The sequence below is a fragment of the Silene latifolia genome, chromosome 10 (genome assembly GCF_048544455.1).
Source record: "Silene latifolia isolate original U9 population chromosome 10, ASM4854445v1, whole genome shotgun sequence".
Lineage (NCBI taxonomy): Eukaryota > Viridiplantae > Streptophyta > Magnoliopsida > Caryophyllales > Caryophyllaceae > Silene > Silene latifolia.
In genome coordinates this window covers 140,388,198-140,406,804 of record NC_133535.1, presented here as the reverse complement: position 1 = coordinate 140,406,804, position 18,607 = coordinate 140,388,198, and the positions used below count along the sequence as shown (strand labels likewise).

Below are 18,607 nucleotides of genomic sequence, written 5' to 3'. Positions count from 1 at the left end.
ATGTTCTCACACCAACCTTAGGTTCCCAACCTATCTATGCTCCCATACTTAGCCTTTTCTCTTTAGGATCATAATCCTTTAGGATCACCTTTATTAGAGTTACAACACTAAAACCTCGGTTACCCTTAGACTACCTTCCCGCCGGTGTTTTCCTTTTTGGGTCCCACACCCTTAGCACAACCTTTAGGTCCTAGCCTTAGCCCTTAGGTCTTAGCCGCGGCTCCTACGTAACTCCGAAAATATCTCGAGAAAGAAGTCTCAGGTATGGTCTCTTCTTATGGCTGGCGAGCTTCCTTACGTAGTCTAATGGACTTTAAACGACCCTCTCCGATAGTCGACTGACTCTAAAATATTCCCGACGACAGGTCCTTGGCTCAGACCCCTTGAGCCGCCTCGCGTCGCCATAGTCATCAGTTTGTAATCTTCGATTGACCTGATGGCTATACTTTGACTTTCGCCTTGTCCAAGCCTCAGTCAAAGTAGGGGCTCTGTAGATACCTCATTTCTGCGCCTCCCGCCAAACACCCGGTGATGATCGGTCCGCATGTTTGGTACGCGGAATGATTTATAACAGTTCGTAAATTTATCGTCAAGTGATAGCTCAAATACTTTTGTCTACCTCTTGGTCGTCATCTACGCGCCGATACGGTCGTTTTGACAGTAATTAGAGTTCATTTGGAGTCCGGGTCAAAACCGCTTCGTTTTCTAATAAACTGTTTTAAAATGCCGAGTCAGAATGTTCTGGATTATTCCGGATATTTCTATTCCATAATTTTAATCAATTTTAATCTTTTGGTATAATATTTCCCGAAAATCATATTTTAAAGAATAAGGAAGTCAAGATCTACCGCAATTCCATAAAAGAAACGCGAAAATCTTTCTTCCGCAGGAGGAAACCTCTGGGGAAAGGACGCAGCACCTGCTGCGCCTCTTCCAAGAGTCGCAGTGGCTGATGCGCCTCTTCCCCAGCCCTTTTCTGCGTATTTTCAGATATTTTCGAGATTTGTTTCCAAAGTTTCACTCATACCATAATTCCTCAGTGTGTTTAGTATAAATAGGGATCTTCGTTCCTCATATTTCTCACGCAAGTGTCCGCCCTTCTCTTTTCCCTTTGCATTCTAAGACCGTGCTTTAAACTTATTGACGTCTACGTGCTTGATCAATCGACCATGTAAGCTCAGATCATTCTGAGTACTAGTATCGTTGCATGACCGACCAATTTGACCAACTCTACCTCAATTAATCAATCAATTTAATCTAAATCCTCTAACGAGAGCAATTTCATCATACATTTGAGTCGAGCAATCACTAATCGTTAACTTAGTTAATCTCGTTTCGTCAAACATGTAAGTCCGGGGCTGTAAATCCCATATTTTATTATTGTATCAATTAATGTAAGGTTACGTCAAAAATATGCTTAAAACCGATTTATAAAACCCTTTATCAAACCTATTTTTACGGATTAACAGAAGACAGACGTCGAGAAGAAACGCAACAACTGCTGCGCCTCTTCGAAGAGTCACAACATCTGTTGCACCTCTTCCTAAGGCTGCCGCAGTTCCTGCTTTTCTTCTTCTTCCTCCGTCCTCTGTTAATTCGTCCTTTGTTTTCTCTTTCTTATGTTCTTTCTTTTATTCGTATGTAATAATTATAATTCATTGTTCTTAATAATTTATCACCTTTAAATTTCGACTTAAATCCCTAATAATCAATATTTGCAGGTTTTCGTCATTAAAATCAAACTCGGTTTTTGGAGATTCGATTTGTTAATATCAAATCTCTGAAATTCAACTTTTGTACATATTTTCATCTGTTTATCATAACCTTCTTAATAGTTTGACCTAAACAAACCTAATTAATTTATAATAATTTGGCCTTATTAGTTATAATTCGCTCATAATTCATTTTAATCCGCCTTAATTCAGTCTAGTTAGTTTTAAGTTGTTCGTTATCTCTTTTACGACCAATTCACATGTAAATAACCTGTTAAATCACTTTCATCCGAGTCAAATATCAATAATCAATCATTAAATCCACCAACGAACATTAACAATCGCAGTTCTGACTTCACAACCAGAACTCACCTCAGGAACAGACGCAGTGACCACTGCGCCTCTTCCAAGAGACGCGGCATTGCTGCGCCTGTTACGGGTTGAGCTCTGTCTCTGAACTTCCGTTCTTGCTTTGACCTAATTCGTTAACTATGTATTAATCGGCTATTAATCCTATTATCACCTCTAATCTGTTCGTTTTAACATAGTTTATTTTCTTTTGTTTTTTTCAAATATCCGCCTTAAATATATTTTTGACGTAAATCAATTAATCGTTATAATGATTGTAATTTTAATTATTGCAATTTATTTATTGTACTGTATTATTTTGTATGATTTATTTGCTTGTTTTCACATGTAATTAACCTAAACCCTACTTCGACATTAATGAGGACTAAATTATTTGTCAACCGACTTAGTTAATTCACATGCTAGGATTAATCTATTGTTTGTTGCATTGCATGCATATAATCGACAACATATCGAGTATGAATAACTTCCCTAATCATTAGTAGAGGCCGCTATCGAGGCGGGCGGGATTAGGTGTTCAGTAAAAGGACTTCCTAATACGTACCCTCACCCCTTACTCCAGATCTTTGTGAACATTCGTGTTCATTGGCATCCACGAGAGTCATTCTAGACATAGAATGCTAAGGGTAACGAGTTCTTGGTGTCTATGTCACTACTTTGTGTCTTGACATGACGCGAAGTATTCGAACGATTTCCAATTTTCCACAATAAATTGGTGGCGACTCCACAAATGCAAACGCTTGTTTCCCAAGCGCCCCCGTGGGCCCCCCGTGTCCACAATTAGTTAAAATAGGAATATGAGATATAAATAGGAGGAATTTGGTTGAGGTGAGAAGGTAATTAAATAGAATAGAAAATATGGGCGGACCCACATGTTGAAACTCAACAACCAATGAAACCTCTTTAAAAAACTCAGCTTTTATACTATGTAAATTGGACTTTCGAAAACTCCACATTCAACACTTTACTTACATTGGGCCTTAATGCAACGTAGTCCACCATATAAATACATAGATGTGCTTTAACCCTTTTATTTTATTTCCTTTCATTTGAAATTTTGAACACACTCATGTATTTTATATTATATGGCATATTTGGCAACTTAATAGTAGAATTAAATTCCGTAATTGAGACTTTTCAAGTGTTTTGGAACCTCTAGAATTTGGAATTGGAATTAGACTCAATTCCTTACCAATTCCAACCTAGTTAAAATTTGAGCCTCTCAAATTCCTACCATATATTAGTCATTTCAATTTCATCACTATTTACGTCTTTTTATGTGCAAATTTAATCGCAATATTTTTATTTTCTATATTTTTTTCCGATCGCAAATATTTTATGTGAAATTTTTTATTTTTTTCCAATAAAAAAAATTTCCCAATGACCTCGACTAATATCGGTCCGGCCCAATTCCATGGGTTTCCCAAACGAAATTTTGGAATTGAATTCAAACATTTTGATTCTACAATTGAAATCATGAAAATGAAATCAATTCCTCCTTTCCAACTACCTTAAGGATAGCTAATTATTAGATGTTTTCGTCTTGTGAATATATTGTGCTTGTCCTCCAAGGTTGTAATCTTGCATTATATTTTATATCTTATTCTCTTGTAATCTCCTTTCCTAATTCTAGCCTTTATAGGTTGTATAAATACATTGTTTGATGATCAATACAATTAAGCTTTTCCATTCTCAATTATCTTTCTTATATGGTATCACCGAGCCTCAAGATCCACCCTAAATCTCTCTCCTTTCCAACTCGGCAGACATGTCCAATGACAACGGCCTCATCCCTAACCCTAACGATCCCAAGTCTCCCTTTCGCATGGTTAATCTCTCTCATTGCCTCAAATTAACTCCTCAAACTTATCGCTCTTGGGAATTTCAACTAAAAAACATTGATGCGAAAATCGACCCTATAGAAGAGGTTGTACTTAATTTAGAATAACAAGTGAACTCAAGCCCAAGTAATGCATTATTTACACATCAAATATGGATGGGCTCAATTAAAGAAAGGAAAATATGTGCAATCAAGACCCAAGACCCATGGGAACCGACTTGAAACCGTGTGGGGCTGCTGTCGGTGGTACCAAGGGGAGTCAAGAGGAAAATCAACTTTGTTTTTAGCATTTTCAACTAGTTTGAATAAAGTTTGAATAAGTTAGTCTAGTTTGTGAGTTCTATGCATCAATCATCCTTGAACTCACAAAATGCATTCAATGCTAGCTTGGATAGCAAGGCTTACACGCCTATATAAGGGCCTCTCCCCCTCATTTGTTTATCATCCAAGTTATAATTAAAACCTTTTCTAGAGAGAGAAACTTATTGTTTCAATCTTTTCCGTTTTAATTGACGCGTTTCGATTAAAGCACTCGATTGCTATTCGAAGAGTTTATCGAATACAATCTTCATTGAACAAGCTATAGGTCTAGCTTGGGCAAATATCCCATTGGTTTAAGGTTATCTCTAACCTTAAGGCAAATATCCTTCATTATTCACCTCAAGTGAAACGATTTGGTCGGGTTGCACCTAGTGCATTCGGATCTCTCGCCTCACTTGAATTCACAATTAAGTCTTCCGCTCCGCTTTACGCATCAAGTGGTATCAGAGCTTCGGCTCTTGATCACCCACGAGAAAATCAAGACGGTCCTAAGTAAGTCCAAATCAATTAGTAGTTGAATATCCAATTCCGATTGGTATTCAAAGGTTAAACTCAAACAATTGTTTGAGGTTTAATCGATTGGATCTTAAAGGTAAGGATTGAACAAAAAAAAAAAAAGATTCGAAAACCTCAAAAATTATCAACATGAACTACGAAGATCCCAATTTTCTTAAGAGTCTTCAAAAGGCCTTGAAGAATTTGCAAGAATCCGATCCCAAATGGCAGCCTAGACGTGAACAAGTCATTGACAAGTTCAAAGTAAGTGAACTACCCGAGTTCACAGGAGGCACGGACCCCGAGGCTTATCTCGATTGGGAGAGAAGAATCGATCGGATGTTTGAATTTAAAGATCTTGATGATGAGCAATGTTGCAAGTACGCCATTTTGAGATTGAGACGTGGGGCCTCGTTATGGTATGAATGCTTTAAGGCCAGGCGAGTTCGGGCCGGAAAGAAAAAGATAACATCATGGCACGTGCTTAAACTCAAATTGCGTAAAAGATATGTCCCTGCAACACATAGGCTCACAACCTATCGTAATATTGTCGATCTTACCCAAGGAAGGCTAAGTGTCTTGGAATACATCGAAGAATTTGAAAATCTAGCCTTGATGGGAGATTTGGTGGAAGATGAGGACATAAAAATGGCGCGATTCCTACGCGGTCTAAACCGTAGTATCGCCAACGCCGTTGAGTTGCAGAACTACACGGATTTCGACACCTTGTGTAGTATGTGTCTCAAAGTGGAGGCACAAGGGAAGGCAAAGGTGACACCCACCTATGGTGAGAGTAGTGGGAATTGGAAGAATGAGGGAAACCCAAGGGCAAGCATAGCGGGCGTTGTCATTGAGCCCAAAACAACTACCACCCCTAGTTCCTTTACTAAACCACCCGCCCCGAGAGAAAATAGATACACAAAAATTCGGTGTTTCAAATGCAAGGATTTAGGCATTTTCAAAATGCGTGCCCAAATCAGCGAACAATCACGCTAAACGAAGCCGTGGATTGTCGTGACAAATTGTTTGAAGAAGAAGAGAGAACAAAAGGCGTTTTCAACCTAGAGGGAGAAGAGGAAGAGGTAAAAGTCGAGAATGCCGAGGATTACGTTGCTCCTAGCTTTGATTGTGCCTTGGTTCTCCGAACCTTGCGGGCCCAATCTACGCCCATTGATATGGAACAAAGAAGTCAAATATTTCACACCAAGTGCCAAGTGAAAGACAAATGGTGTAGCCTAATCATTGACGGAGGCAGTTGCACTAACGTCGCCTCAAGTGAAATGGTGGAGAAATTAAAGTTGACCACAACACCTCACCCAAAGCCCTATGCCTTGCATTGGTTTGATGACGGAAATAAAGTAAAAATCACCAAGCAATTGTGGCACTCATAATGGGTTTTTACAACGACGATATTTTATGCGACGTCGTGCCCATGGATGCATGCCATGTCCTATTAGGACGTCCTTGGCAATATGATCGAAATGTGGTGCATCACGGTCGGAGCAACGAATACGAGTTGGTGAATAAGGGTAAAAAGATTTTCTTTAAACCGATGGCGCCTAGTGAGGTGCGCTTCATGAGTGCCAAGCGTGGAAAGGCCGCTAGCATTACCAGGTTTGCTAGTGAGCAAGAAGTTGATGAGGACATTGTCAATGGCAACCTAGTTTACTTGATGGTGGTCAATGAGACGCCTAGTGATGGAGACAAGAATGGATGATTGACCTCGCTCTTAGAGGAATTCAAGGATGTTATCCCCGAGGAACTACCCGTTGGTTTACGACCTATTCGTGGGATTGAACACCATATCGATCTCCTACCTGGAGCTCCCTTACCAAACAAAGCCGCCTATCGATGCAATCAAATGTAGACAAAGAAGTTGCAACGACAGATCGAGGAGTTGATGGAACAAGGCTATGTGCGCGAGAGCATAAGTCCATGTGCCGTCCCTACGCTACTTGTTCCAAAGAAGGATGGAACGTGGCGAATGTGCATTGACAGTCGAGCCGTGAACAACATATCTATCATGTATCGATTTCCAATCCCGAGACTTGACGACATGCTTGATGAGTTACATGGATCCGAAATCTTCTCTAAGATCGATTTAAGGAGTGATTATCACCAAATTCGGATGAGAGAAGGCGACGAGTGGAAAAACGCCTTTAAGACCAATCATGGTTTATACGAGTGGACGGTTATGCCATTCGGTTTAACTAATGCTCCAAGTACCTTTATGCAACTCATGAACGAGATACTCAAGCTCTTCTTAGGCAAATTCGTGGTCGTCTACTTGGATGACATTTTAATCTACAGCCGGAGCAAGGATGATCATTTCAAACACCTTCGCGAGGTGTTAAATACGCTTCGAGAGCAACAACTCTATGGTAAAAAGGAGAAGTGTTCGTTCTTAGTCGAGAGTGTTATCTTTCTTGGCTACATGGTTTCTAAAAATGGAGTTTCGGTCGATCAATCTAAAATTGAAGCAATCAAGTCATGGCCTACTCCTAAGACCATCACGGAGGTCCGATCATTTCATGGACGCGCCTCATTCTATCGGAGGTTCATTCGGTACTTTAGTACCATTACTAGTCCTATCACCGAGTGTACGAAGAAGGGAACCTTCGTATGGACCCCGGCTGCTCAAAAGGCGTTCAAAACGATTATTCAAAAACTTTGCGAGGCACCGTTATTGGCACTCCCGGATTTCACTCAACCATTTAAGGTGGAATGTGATGCAAGCGGTGTTAGAATTGGAGCCGTGCTAATACAAGGAAAGCAACCCATCGCTTATTTGTCCGAGAAATTGAATGGAGCTAGGCTCAATTACTCGATGTACGACAAATAATTCTATGCTATCGTGAGAGCTCTTCAACATTGGAGTCACTACGTTCGGCCAAGTCATTTCATCCTACACTCGGACCACGAATCACTGAAGCACATCAACCATTGTTGTCAGAATCGCGATTCGATCCAACGATTCTACGATTTTACGATCCAAAAATGCTTGACCGATCCTGGATCCTACGATTCTATCATAGTTGTAGAATCTTACGATCCTATTAATTTGAAAATTTCTAGAGATGGGATCATAATACGATCCTACGATTTTACGATCCTACGATCCGATTCCATAAGAAAAAAATTAATATATATTTTTATATAATGACACCGTAAAACCCAAATTTCGTGTAAGTTGTTCATACAATGATACTAAAATCATTAATTACCAATATTTTATGAATAAATATTACTAAATAAGTGTTTTGATTTTCAATTATATGTTTTTACCCAATAAAAAATTATATTTAGTGAGTTTGTAGAATCTTGCGATTCTACAATCCGATTCTACAGATTTGATCCTACCCTCCCCATCGATCCAAAGTAGAATCCCGATCCTGACAACATTGACATCAACGGACAACAAAAGTTAAACCCGAGGCATGCCAAGTGGGTGAAGTTCTTACAATCCTTTCAGTTTTCCTCAAAGTATAAAACTGGCAAGAGTAATGTGGTGGCCGACGCTCTTTCACAACGGTATTCATTATTGAATGTACTCGATGTCCGATCACTTGGATTTGAGGCATTAAAAGTTTACTACGAGCATGATCCCGACTTTGGAGAAGCATTCGAGAATTACAGGACTGGAACTCATGATGAGTTCATTATTCAAGATGGTTTTCTTTTCAAGGGTAACAAACTTTGTGTGCCAAAACTTTCAACTCGAGAACTCCTTATTCGAGAAGCTCATGAAGGTGGACTTGTAGGACATTTCGGGGTCGCAAAAACTGTAGATATTCTGAAAGAGCATTTTCATTGGCCCCAAATGCAAAGAGATGTGTAAGATGTGATACGAAGGTGTGTCACTTGCCACATGGCCAAGAGCAAGTTCAAACCCGGAGAATACACACCCTTACCTATTCCATGTCGACCTTGGGAAGATGTATCTATGGATTTCATTGTGGCATTACCTCGAACCCAGAGAGGTAATGATGCAATCATGGTAGTGGTGGACCGATTCTCCAAGATGGCCCATTTTATAGCTTGTCACAAGACCGACGATGGCAGATTTGTACTTTCGAGATATACTACGTCTCCACGGGATCACAAAGATGATCGTCTCCGATCGAGATTATAAATTCTTGAGTTATTTTTGGAAAATGCTATGGAAGAGAGTGGGAACAAGACTCTTATTTAGTACCTCTCATCACCCTCAAACAGACGGACAAACCGAGGTAACGAATCACACTCTTGGTACAATGTTGCGAAGTCTAATAGGTAAAACTCAGAAGGATTGGGACTTAAAACTCGCCCATGTCGAGTTCGCATACAACCGCTCCCCAACATATGCCACAAAGCACTCTCCATTTGAAGTCGTGTATGGCATAAACCCGTACTTGCCCCTCGATCTAATTCCTCTACCGAAGGACGTCACAAGGATGCGGAGTCCAAATTGAAATCGATGACTAAACTCCATGAACAAGTCCGGGCAAGGATCGAGGCAATCAATGAAGTATACAAGCGCAAGGCGAACAAGAATCACCAACCAAGGGCTTTCAGCGAAAGAGACCTAGTGTGGTTTCACTTAAGGAAGGGCAGGTTCCCGATCGAGCGCAAAAACAAACTCATGCCTCGTGCGGAAGGCCCTTACAAAGTAATTTCAAAAGCAGGCGATAATGCTTACAAGATCGAGCTACCCGGAGACTAGCAGTCAGTCGTGGCTGGCCGCTGCATCATCTTGATGTTAACAACGCCTTTCTTAAAGCCACTCTGTCCGAATTTGTCTATATGTCACAACTTCCTGGCTTCATTAGTTCCTCTCAACCTCACCATATGTAAGCTTTCCAAAGCGATTTATGGTCTTCGCCAAGCTCCCCGAGCTTGGTACAATGAACTTCGTTCTTACCTTCTTTCATATGGCTTTCGAAATCCACTCTCTGATTCCTCTCTTTTTCTTTACAATCATGGCTCTGATATTATTTACTTCTTAGGTGTCGAGGTCACTCCTACCTCTGATGGCTTACTTCTTACCCAAACGAAATACATTGTTGACCTTCTTACCCGTCATAACTTCCATGATTGCAAGCCTTCGACCACCCCTCTTACCACTCATCCTCCTCTGACCAAAATAGCCGGCTCCTCATTACCTGACCCCACTCCGTTCCGAGCGCTTATTGGGTCCCTCCAATATTTGTCGCTCACTTGTCCTGATATAGCATTCACCGTCAACAAACTTGCTTAATATCTCCATGAACCTCGTGAGAGTCACTGGGTTGCATTAAAACGTCTATTGCGGTATCTTAAAGGGACTATAAATCTTGGTCTTCAATTGCATCGTAATACATCATTGGTTCTTCATGCGTTTTGTGACGCCAACTGGGGCAGTGACAAAGATAACTATGTGTCCACTACTGGTTATGTTGTCTACTTAGGCCGTAATCCTATTTCTTGGGTCTCGCGGAAACCGCGTGCTTTAGCACGATCATCTACTGAGGCCGAATTTCGGACCGTCGCTGATACATACGACTGCCGAGCTAATGTGGCTCCGTTCCTTACTTCTTGAGCTCGGTATCCCGCTTGCCTCTCCTCCTGTTGTGTTTTTTGATAACCTGGGAACTAGACACTACTCGGCCAATCCTATTTTTCACTCCCGTATGAAACATTTGGCCCTTGCGTTTCATTTTGTTCGTGAACAAGTCCATGCCAACCAGCTTCGTGTGCAACGTATTAATGGCTCTGATCAGCTGGCTGATGCATTAACTAAACCACTTCCTCGTCCGCGGTTTTCCTGATTACTTTCCAAGATTGGTCTCTCTTCTGGATCGTCCAACTTGCAGGGGCATATTAAGGATAGCTAATTATTATATATTTCCGTCTTGTGAATATATTGTGCTTGTCCTCCAAGGTTGTAATCTTGTGTTATATTTTGTTTCTCATTCTCTTTTAATCTCCTTTAATAGTTCTAGTCTTTATAGGTTGTATAAATATATTGTTTGATGATCAATACAATTAAGCTTTTCCATTCTCAATTATCTTTCTTATATTTTAAGCCTTCTCTCTCTCTCTCTCTCTCTCTCTCTCTCTCTCTCTCTCTCTCTCTCTCTCTCTCTCTCTCTCTCTCTCTCTCTCTCTCATGTTTAAGACATTAATTCTTCGGAATATATCAACATCATTCTCATCTTTTCTTTCTGTTTACCTAGATCCTTGTAAAGAATGTACTTGCATATTTAACCTCATTACTTCGAAACATTAGATCTTAGTAATTTGACTGATTTTTTCGGAACATTTAATCTGAAATTTCTCACTAGAATTTTTTTACCATCGTCATTGATAATTCGAGTGGTTGTTGATGGTGTTGCATGTCACATGTTGGCACTTCCATAATTGTATACTTGAGAGATTTCATCAAAATAAAGTAAAATCTACTGATTATAGTTGTTTGGTGATAATTCTTACTCTTCTAGGTTATAAATAAGTTGTTTTATAAATAGTAAACTTTTTCCTAAATATAAAGATGAAAATTAAATTTCGATGTTCGGATATCGGATATCCGCACTATCCGACCAAAAATCACGGATATCAATATTGGATATCCGAGGTCATTTAGATCGGATATCGGATATTAATGTTTTTGGTATTTGGATACAATATCCGATCCGTGCTTTCTCCTAATAACTAGTTGAAAAGCCCGTGCAATGCACGGGGCTCTAAATAGGATTATCTGTAAAAATATATTCTTAAATTGATAGAAAAGTCCAATTATGTTGAATTATTGATGGAAAAAAATTCGTGGTTAGTGTAGTTGATCACCAATGAATTATTAGTGTTTTTAGCATAAAAGTTTTGTCATTTAATAGTATAACATCAAGTGACATATTTATAGTATGTTAATTTATTCATTGTTACAGGCACAACCGGTTTTAATTAAAAACAAATGATATGATGTTACGAAAAACAACATGTGTCAAGATTATATATATTTAGTGTGTTGAGAGAAATTGTTAAATCTTTTACAACATAATTTTAGCTTGACACACTATGCCAAATCTGACAATCAATAAGGAGCGTATCACAACGGTTTAAGGCATTTAATAACGACACTTAGATTACCGTTTTTAAAATATTGGCGTAAACCTAGACCGCGCTAATAAGAATAACGGTTTCCGTCGAAAACCGTTCTTATTATAATGTGACAACAGATGTTTAACAAACCGTTATAAAAAACGTTTAACGGTTTCCAAAAACTCGTTATAGAATCACCCTTATCAACGGTTGTTAAACAACCGTTACCAGTTTAAGAAAACAGCGTTTCGAAAACCGTTACTAAATTAACACCAGCAACGGTTTTTGGTACCCATTGTTATGTTATAGCTACAGGTTTCTTGTAACCGTTATCCTTTTCTATTATGAAAGAACGGTTCCTCTCTACCCGTTGTTATTTATCACTTAGGGGTTAAAAATAACCGTTATATACTTCTTTCAATATTTAATATTCAACTGATGCATGTATGATAAATAATTAACCTTTGCATGCATTGTTTTGTTTGACCATTATTAATATCCGTCCATTATTATATTCACACATGCATACATATTTTCCTATAAATATCACTTATAATGTGATCAATTAACCATATTCACCAATTCAAAGTTCAATTAATCATAGCCTATAATTTAATTAAAAATATTACACTTCGATCACCATGCCGTCGTCGTCTTCTACACCCGCCGAATCACAATCAAATACCCGCTATGTCCATCCTATTACCTATATTATACACAACCTTCCAATCAAATATGATGACAATGGTAAGGCTTTTTCGAGAAGTTTTACTTGGATGAGAGATATGCTCCGTCAAGGTGGTTATACGAACGTTAAAAAGGTCCACCCAACTTGGACTAAAGTTCATGGTTTTCTTGGTTATGCAATGATCGAGTTTGAAGGTTTTGGGAAGAAGCTGGAATCTTTTTGACAAGCGAGAAAACTCCAGGCAAGATACAAGGATCATGATGCTGGGAAGAAAAATTATTATACGGATGATGTGTTACAAGTGCAATATTTATGGATTGCAACCGATTGTGACATTAATATATTAAGAACATATCAACACTATATTGACACTGTGCCTCGCTCATGGGAGGCGGAACAAGTGCTCCTAATAATCCACATATTGAATTCCCAATATTTATCTCAATCACAGGGGAATTACAAGATGATTATGTGATTAATTATTATTATTATTATTCTAATTAATGTTGTTAAAACCGCGCGTCTTTTAATTTCTTGTTAATTATGTGTTTTTTTTTAAATATATGCGTAGTAGCGTATTTTATTTCTAATTATTTATTGCAAGTTACGTAGGTTTAAAATATTTGTTAATAAATCAACTTTTACATTAAATTAATTAGGTAATTAATGTTTAGGAATTAATTACCAACCGTTTTGAAAATTTTTATAAATGTGACTATAAATGTTAAAGCATCCTTTACTAACATCCATTAATTAAATCACAATATTTCATCCTTATTACACAAATTTGAAACAACATGGCAATGAATCCTAATTTTATCAACAACGAAGAATGACTTACACAAACGATTGCAGATGATAGGAAGGTTCTCGCCGGGCTTCCCACCGATCAACACCCATTAGTCAAAGCATCCCTTGAACATCAACGGAATTATTGTATTAAGAGGCTTGAAGCAGCCCGGCTTGTTAACCAAGCCTCATCATCATCATCATCTTCATACCCTCGTCGGCCAATTATTCGCAACTTGGCTACAGCCAGTGATATGTTGAGTTGTACTCTCCAACCTTATCTCCACATGCAAGTCGTGTCCTTTCATATATTCAATCTGTTATTGTCAAATATGAAGTCAATGACCCGGAAGTTAGCGGTATACCAGAGTGGCGTAATTGGTGGCAGGTTGAGAAGCGCTTTTTACTCTTAACCGGGGTTGTTCCGGCTTATTATACATCTTTTGATTTCTGATAAATGCTGTAATGTATTTGGTTTAAAATTAAATGAAATGATAATTTTGAAAGTGTTGAGTTATGCTTGTTTGATTTGCTTCCATTTTTTGAACTCCATAGATCAGTCAGTAATCAAGATCAAGATTGCTGCTACATAATACTCATCAACAACGGTTCACCTATAACCATTGTCAATTGGTTCATCAACAGCGATTCACCTACAACCGTTGTAAATTTATTCATTAACAACGATTCACCTACAACCGTTGTCAATCTTGACGTTGTAACTTAAACGTGGACCGTTTATTAATTGTTTGACCATACGACTCAATATATTAAAAAAATAAATACATGTAAGATATGACCATACGACTCAATATATTAAAAAAATTATTTTTTTGACCATACGGGATTTTTTAAGTCGTGCCTAATATTTCTCATTATTCTTGATTTGACCAATGCACGGACTGTTCAGTTATTTTTTATTGAATCAATGTTGCATTATTGGTGGGTGATTCTATAATTTTAATTTTGTTCCAAAATTATAGTCGTTAGCCAAGGTACAAATATTGTGAGTCCATGGGTGCAGAGGGATCGTAAGTTGTTCGAAGAAGCAGAAAATAAAAGATTAAGAGAATTGCGTCGTCAACCGAGGTATATTGAAAGCGAGAAGAAAATGGATGCATTTCGAGAAAGATTAAAGGAACAATGTCCGTTCCATTTCATTAAATTTCCCCCTAAACATATAATTCTTGAAGGTACAGATGAGAATTCATCGGCTTTCGAAGTTGGTTCTTCTGAGGATTTGATGGTGGGGTATATATTACCCAGATGCGATTGGTATGTATCTACCGTGAGTGAAGCAACAAAAGCTTGGCGTCAATGGTGGTTTAGGTCATCGAAAGTGATGTCGGATTTGGAGGAAAAGACTAGAGTTGAAATAGACTCCTACACCATCATTAATGGGAAGAGATATTGTCCATGACGTAGTGTATTTTGGGTCATTTGATTAACGTATGTTTATTAATTGCTCATTGGGTTGTATTTAGGAAACTAATTAAGGAAAGAAGTTTTTAATATATGCATTAACTACATTGGGTTGTGTATAATTTAGTCTTAAATTTCCATTTTCCCCCACTTGCTATCCCAGTTCCCTTATTGTGAGAGGAGCAATATCTATCACAAGCTTGTGGCGGATCACAAATTCTCATTTGTGACAGACATATCCGTCACAAGTTTGTGACGGATCAAATATTATCCACTTGAGTAGGTAAAGACAAACACTTTGTGATTCCCTAGACTTGTCTTATATACATAAGTGGGAGATACTTGACCCGTCATAAGCTTGTGACGGATAATGTCCGTCACAATCAAGACGCTTTGTACTAACTTAATACGGAGTACCTAATATGGAAGATGCTTTTTTTTTTGCGGGAAAAACTTGACACAATGAAAGATAAATGATAAAGGTTACACACCAACCGATGTATTATAATGAAAACAATTACGGGTTTATAGTCAGTCGTTGTCATATTGCAAAATACAGAAGACAGTTTCGCTTAACCCGTGTTTATTAGTTTCAATTAAATAATTCTTCAACCAACACACATGTAAACCTTCTCCTCGCTCACTTAAAACCCTCGAACACTGAGTTTCCCTAGAACCACTAGTATTCTCTGTCGCTGTCGCCATCCCCATTGCCTCTGTCGTCCCCTCCGTCATCGCCATACCGGGGACAGCTTCTCCTCTTCGAAGAAGTAATAATAAACCCTACTCTTTCGTCTCATTAACTTAATGTCTTTATTTTCTTTTTTAGTTGTGATATTATCCCCTACTTATCTTAAGTTTATTGTATGTTAAACAACACCTATTATTTTAAGTATATTGTGTGTTAAACAACACCTATATTTTTAGGTATACTGTGGATCATTTATTTGAGACGGTGCTCCTGCTATGTTGACTTAATGCTTAAAGTTAGTAGTTTATTAATTTCTAATTTAGATATGGGTGGAAAGCGGAAAAGAAAAGATGGGAAAAAGTCAAACGAAGAAGATTCAGGTGATGACAATAATTTGGAATCGGATACTGGGCGAAGAAGCCATAGGGTTTCCCTAGAAGCAATAGAGAGAGGGATACCTTGTAACACCCCCATTTATTCAGGAGCCTTTAACTATACAACTCAAGTAAATGAGAGCGTTACCATCTCGGTTTAAGTCAAGCCAAGGTGTTTAAACCATGTAAGCCCATATTACAACCCCCTTCAAACCACCCTCGAAACACCCAACGAACACCTCTTTCCTGTCGGTCAGTGGTGGTCAAACGGAGGTCCGGCTACTCCCTGATGTTTCCCGGTCATGGTCATGGTCTTAGCAAGTCGTATGGTGGTCTAGTTAACAAGTTATAACAAAGCAAAGGGTATACATGAGACGGTCTTTAAATTACCTTGAGACGATAGCTTTGTATGAAATTCCTTTACTTTTCTTCTGTAGATCCTTCTCGTTTTGCCTCTAGTGAATTATTTGTGTTTTATGATGAATAAGGGTCTATTTATATAGGTGGGTCATAAGGTATAAGGAAGCAATTAGGAAATATGTAATTATTTTTATTATTATTATTATTATTATTATTATTATTATTATTATTATTATTATTATTATTATTATTATTATTATTATTATTATTATTATTATTATACAAATACGATAATTATTATACAAATAAGATTATTATTATTATTATTATTATTATTATTATTATTATTATTATTATTATTATTATTATTATTATTATTATTATTATTATTATTATTATTATTATTATTAGGGTTATTTAATGAGAATACTTCAAACTATGAGGATGCTTCTCAAAATACCTCAAACTATAATTTAACCATCAATATACTCAACTATTACACTCATTCGCTCTTAATAAAATATGTGGAAGGGCTACTTATTGAACCGGTTTCTTGCTCTTCTTACCCTTTTCTTTCTTCTCTTATTCTCATTTGCTTCATCCAAACGCCATTAATCCTACTCTTATCCTCATTTACTACACTTATCTTGTCCAAAACGCAGAAAATCATATAGTTCGAAACACCCTGATTTGATTTTCGCAAAATTTGCCCCTTTGCAATTTAATGTTAATACGACAAATCTACTCTACCCATTTTCGCCATTTTTTTCGATTTGAAAGGCTAATATATGAGTAGTAATTGTTTAAATTTGCAACACGCATGATAAAGAAAAGAATATGATGCCAACTCTATAACTACCACCATTGTTTAATCATTATGGCTGTTAATGGTGGATTGGTAGATCACATAAGCAAAAAGACAACAACTCAACGATTCAATTTAGTTCCCAACTCAGACTGCCCTTCTCTCTTTTCTCCTTCTCTTTGGCATTTTGTCAAACACTTGCTTTTCACCTCATAATTCCCTAAATAATTTTCAATTGCTTCAGTTTACGCGGGAAATTGTCAATGAGTTTTCTCATGATCATAATGCTTTTACCCAGGTTGACTTTTTGAGCTTTTTTAGCTCTCGTTTGATTGATTGTGCTGCTTGTTTGATCCTTTGGGTGAAATCGGTATTTTGTGTTATTAGGGGTTAATTAGGATTTTTATGTGTTTTTTAATTGATTATTTGGTAATATGAAGGGGATTTTCTGGGTTTTAGTTTAGGAAATACTAGGAGGAAGAAGAAGATTACAAGGAGAGTGGGACCCATGGTTCCTTTTGCGTGCTATAACCGGTTAATAAAGAGTCAATCAATTCTATTAAAAGCGGAGAGGTGTAATAGTTGGTTATATTGGTAGTTAAATTATTGTTTGGAGTATTTTGAGAAGCACTCCAATAGTTTGGAGTATTCTCATTAAATAATTATTATTATTATTATTATTATTATTATTATTATTATTATTATTATTATTATTATTATTATTATTATTATTATTATTATTATTACTACTACTAATGTTACACAAGTAGCACACGGCCCAATATCCAATTCCCGACTCTCCTATTATTTTATTATATAATCACCGTCTTATTTGCAATTATTAATATAAATGTCTTTTAATTAATTATTTGAATTACATAATTTATTCTTATAAATACTTATCAATTACTCCTTCTATACCACACCAACGGTAACATTGAGAATCTTGACACTATTCATGATCGTAGGGAATCTTCGATATTATTCTTAATCAATAAGACAAAATATAGTTATGTGAGATTTTGTTTGATTTATCGTCATGAATCCTATAAGAATATCAAATTTTTATAATATTTAATAATGTGTAACTAAAGATATTCACCTTGCAAAACGTGTATCGACAAGTGTGAAAAAGTCAATTATGGGGTATTAAAGTCTTCCTCTTAAAATGAACTTCGTCCCGAAGTTCACCCAAAAATGCTACAAAAGCCTCATGAAACTATCAACACATCTGAATGCCATTTCAACTCATTATCATTGTAACACAATTAACTCACTTAATCATTATCAAACCATATTATACTTATCAAAATGTATCACAAAATAAACTTAAAACATGAGGTGTCACATTCTACCCTCCTAAAAATAAACTTCGTCCCAAAGTTTAATAACAAAATTAAAACTTTACTCACTTATACCACGCATTACATTGCTCAAGTAAGGGCAAGAACTGAAACAGATAACTCAAACAAAGCATTAAGACTGAGAACACCAACAACATAATACAACATTGTAAAATTTCAAAACGACACAACCACCGAGATTTTACAATCCTACCCTCCTTAAAATTATGGATACGTCCTCGGAACCTTGACCATAACAAAGGTACCACACTGTATAAATACCAATCAGATAAGGATAACAAAGTTTAAAGATTATAACAAAATTTATCACAAGCCTCTATT

The 18,607-nt window shown here is 37.2% G+C and overlaps 1 protein-coding gene across 1 annotated transcript; it reads left to right on the top strand.

The window, feature by feature from the left end:
• The first annotated feature begins 4,887 nt into the window (after positions 1 to 4,887).
• LOC141608360 (uncharacterized) lies at positions 4,888 to 5,733 on the top strand. Its single transcript, XM_074427722.1, has one exon. It carries the CDS (start codon positions 4,888 to 4,890, stop codon positions 5,731 to 5,733), a length of 846 nt encoding a protein of 281 aa, XP_074283823.1.
• The last annotated feature ends 12,874 nt before the right edge of the window (positions 5,734 to 18,607 follow it).

What these genes read in the sequence shown, in the direction of transcription:
- LOC141608360 (XM_074427722.1), top strand. Translation starts at nt 4,888, where the DNA reads ATGAACTACGAAGATCCCAATTTTCTTAAGAGTCTTCAAAAGGCCTTG.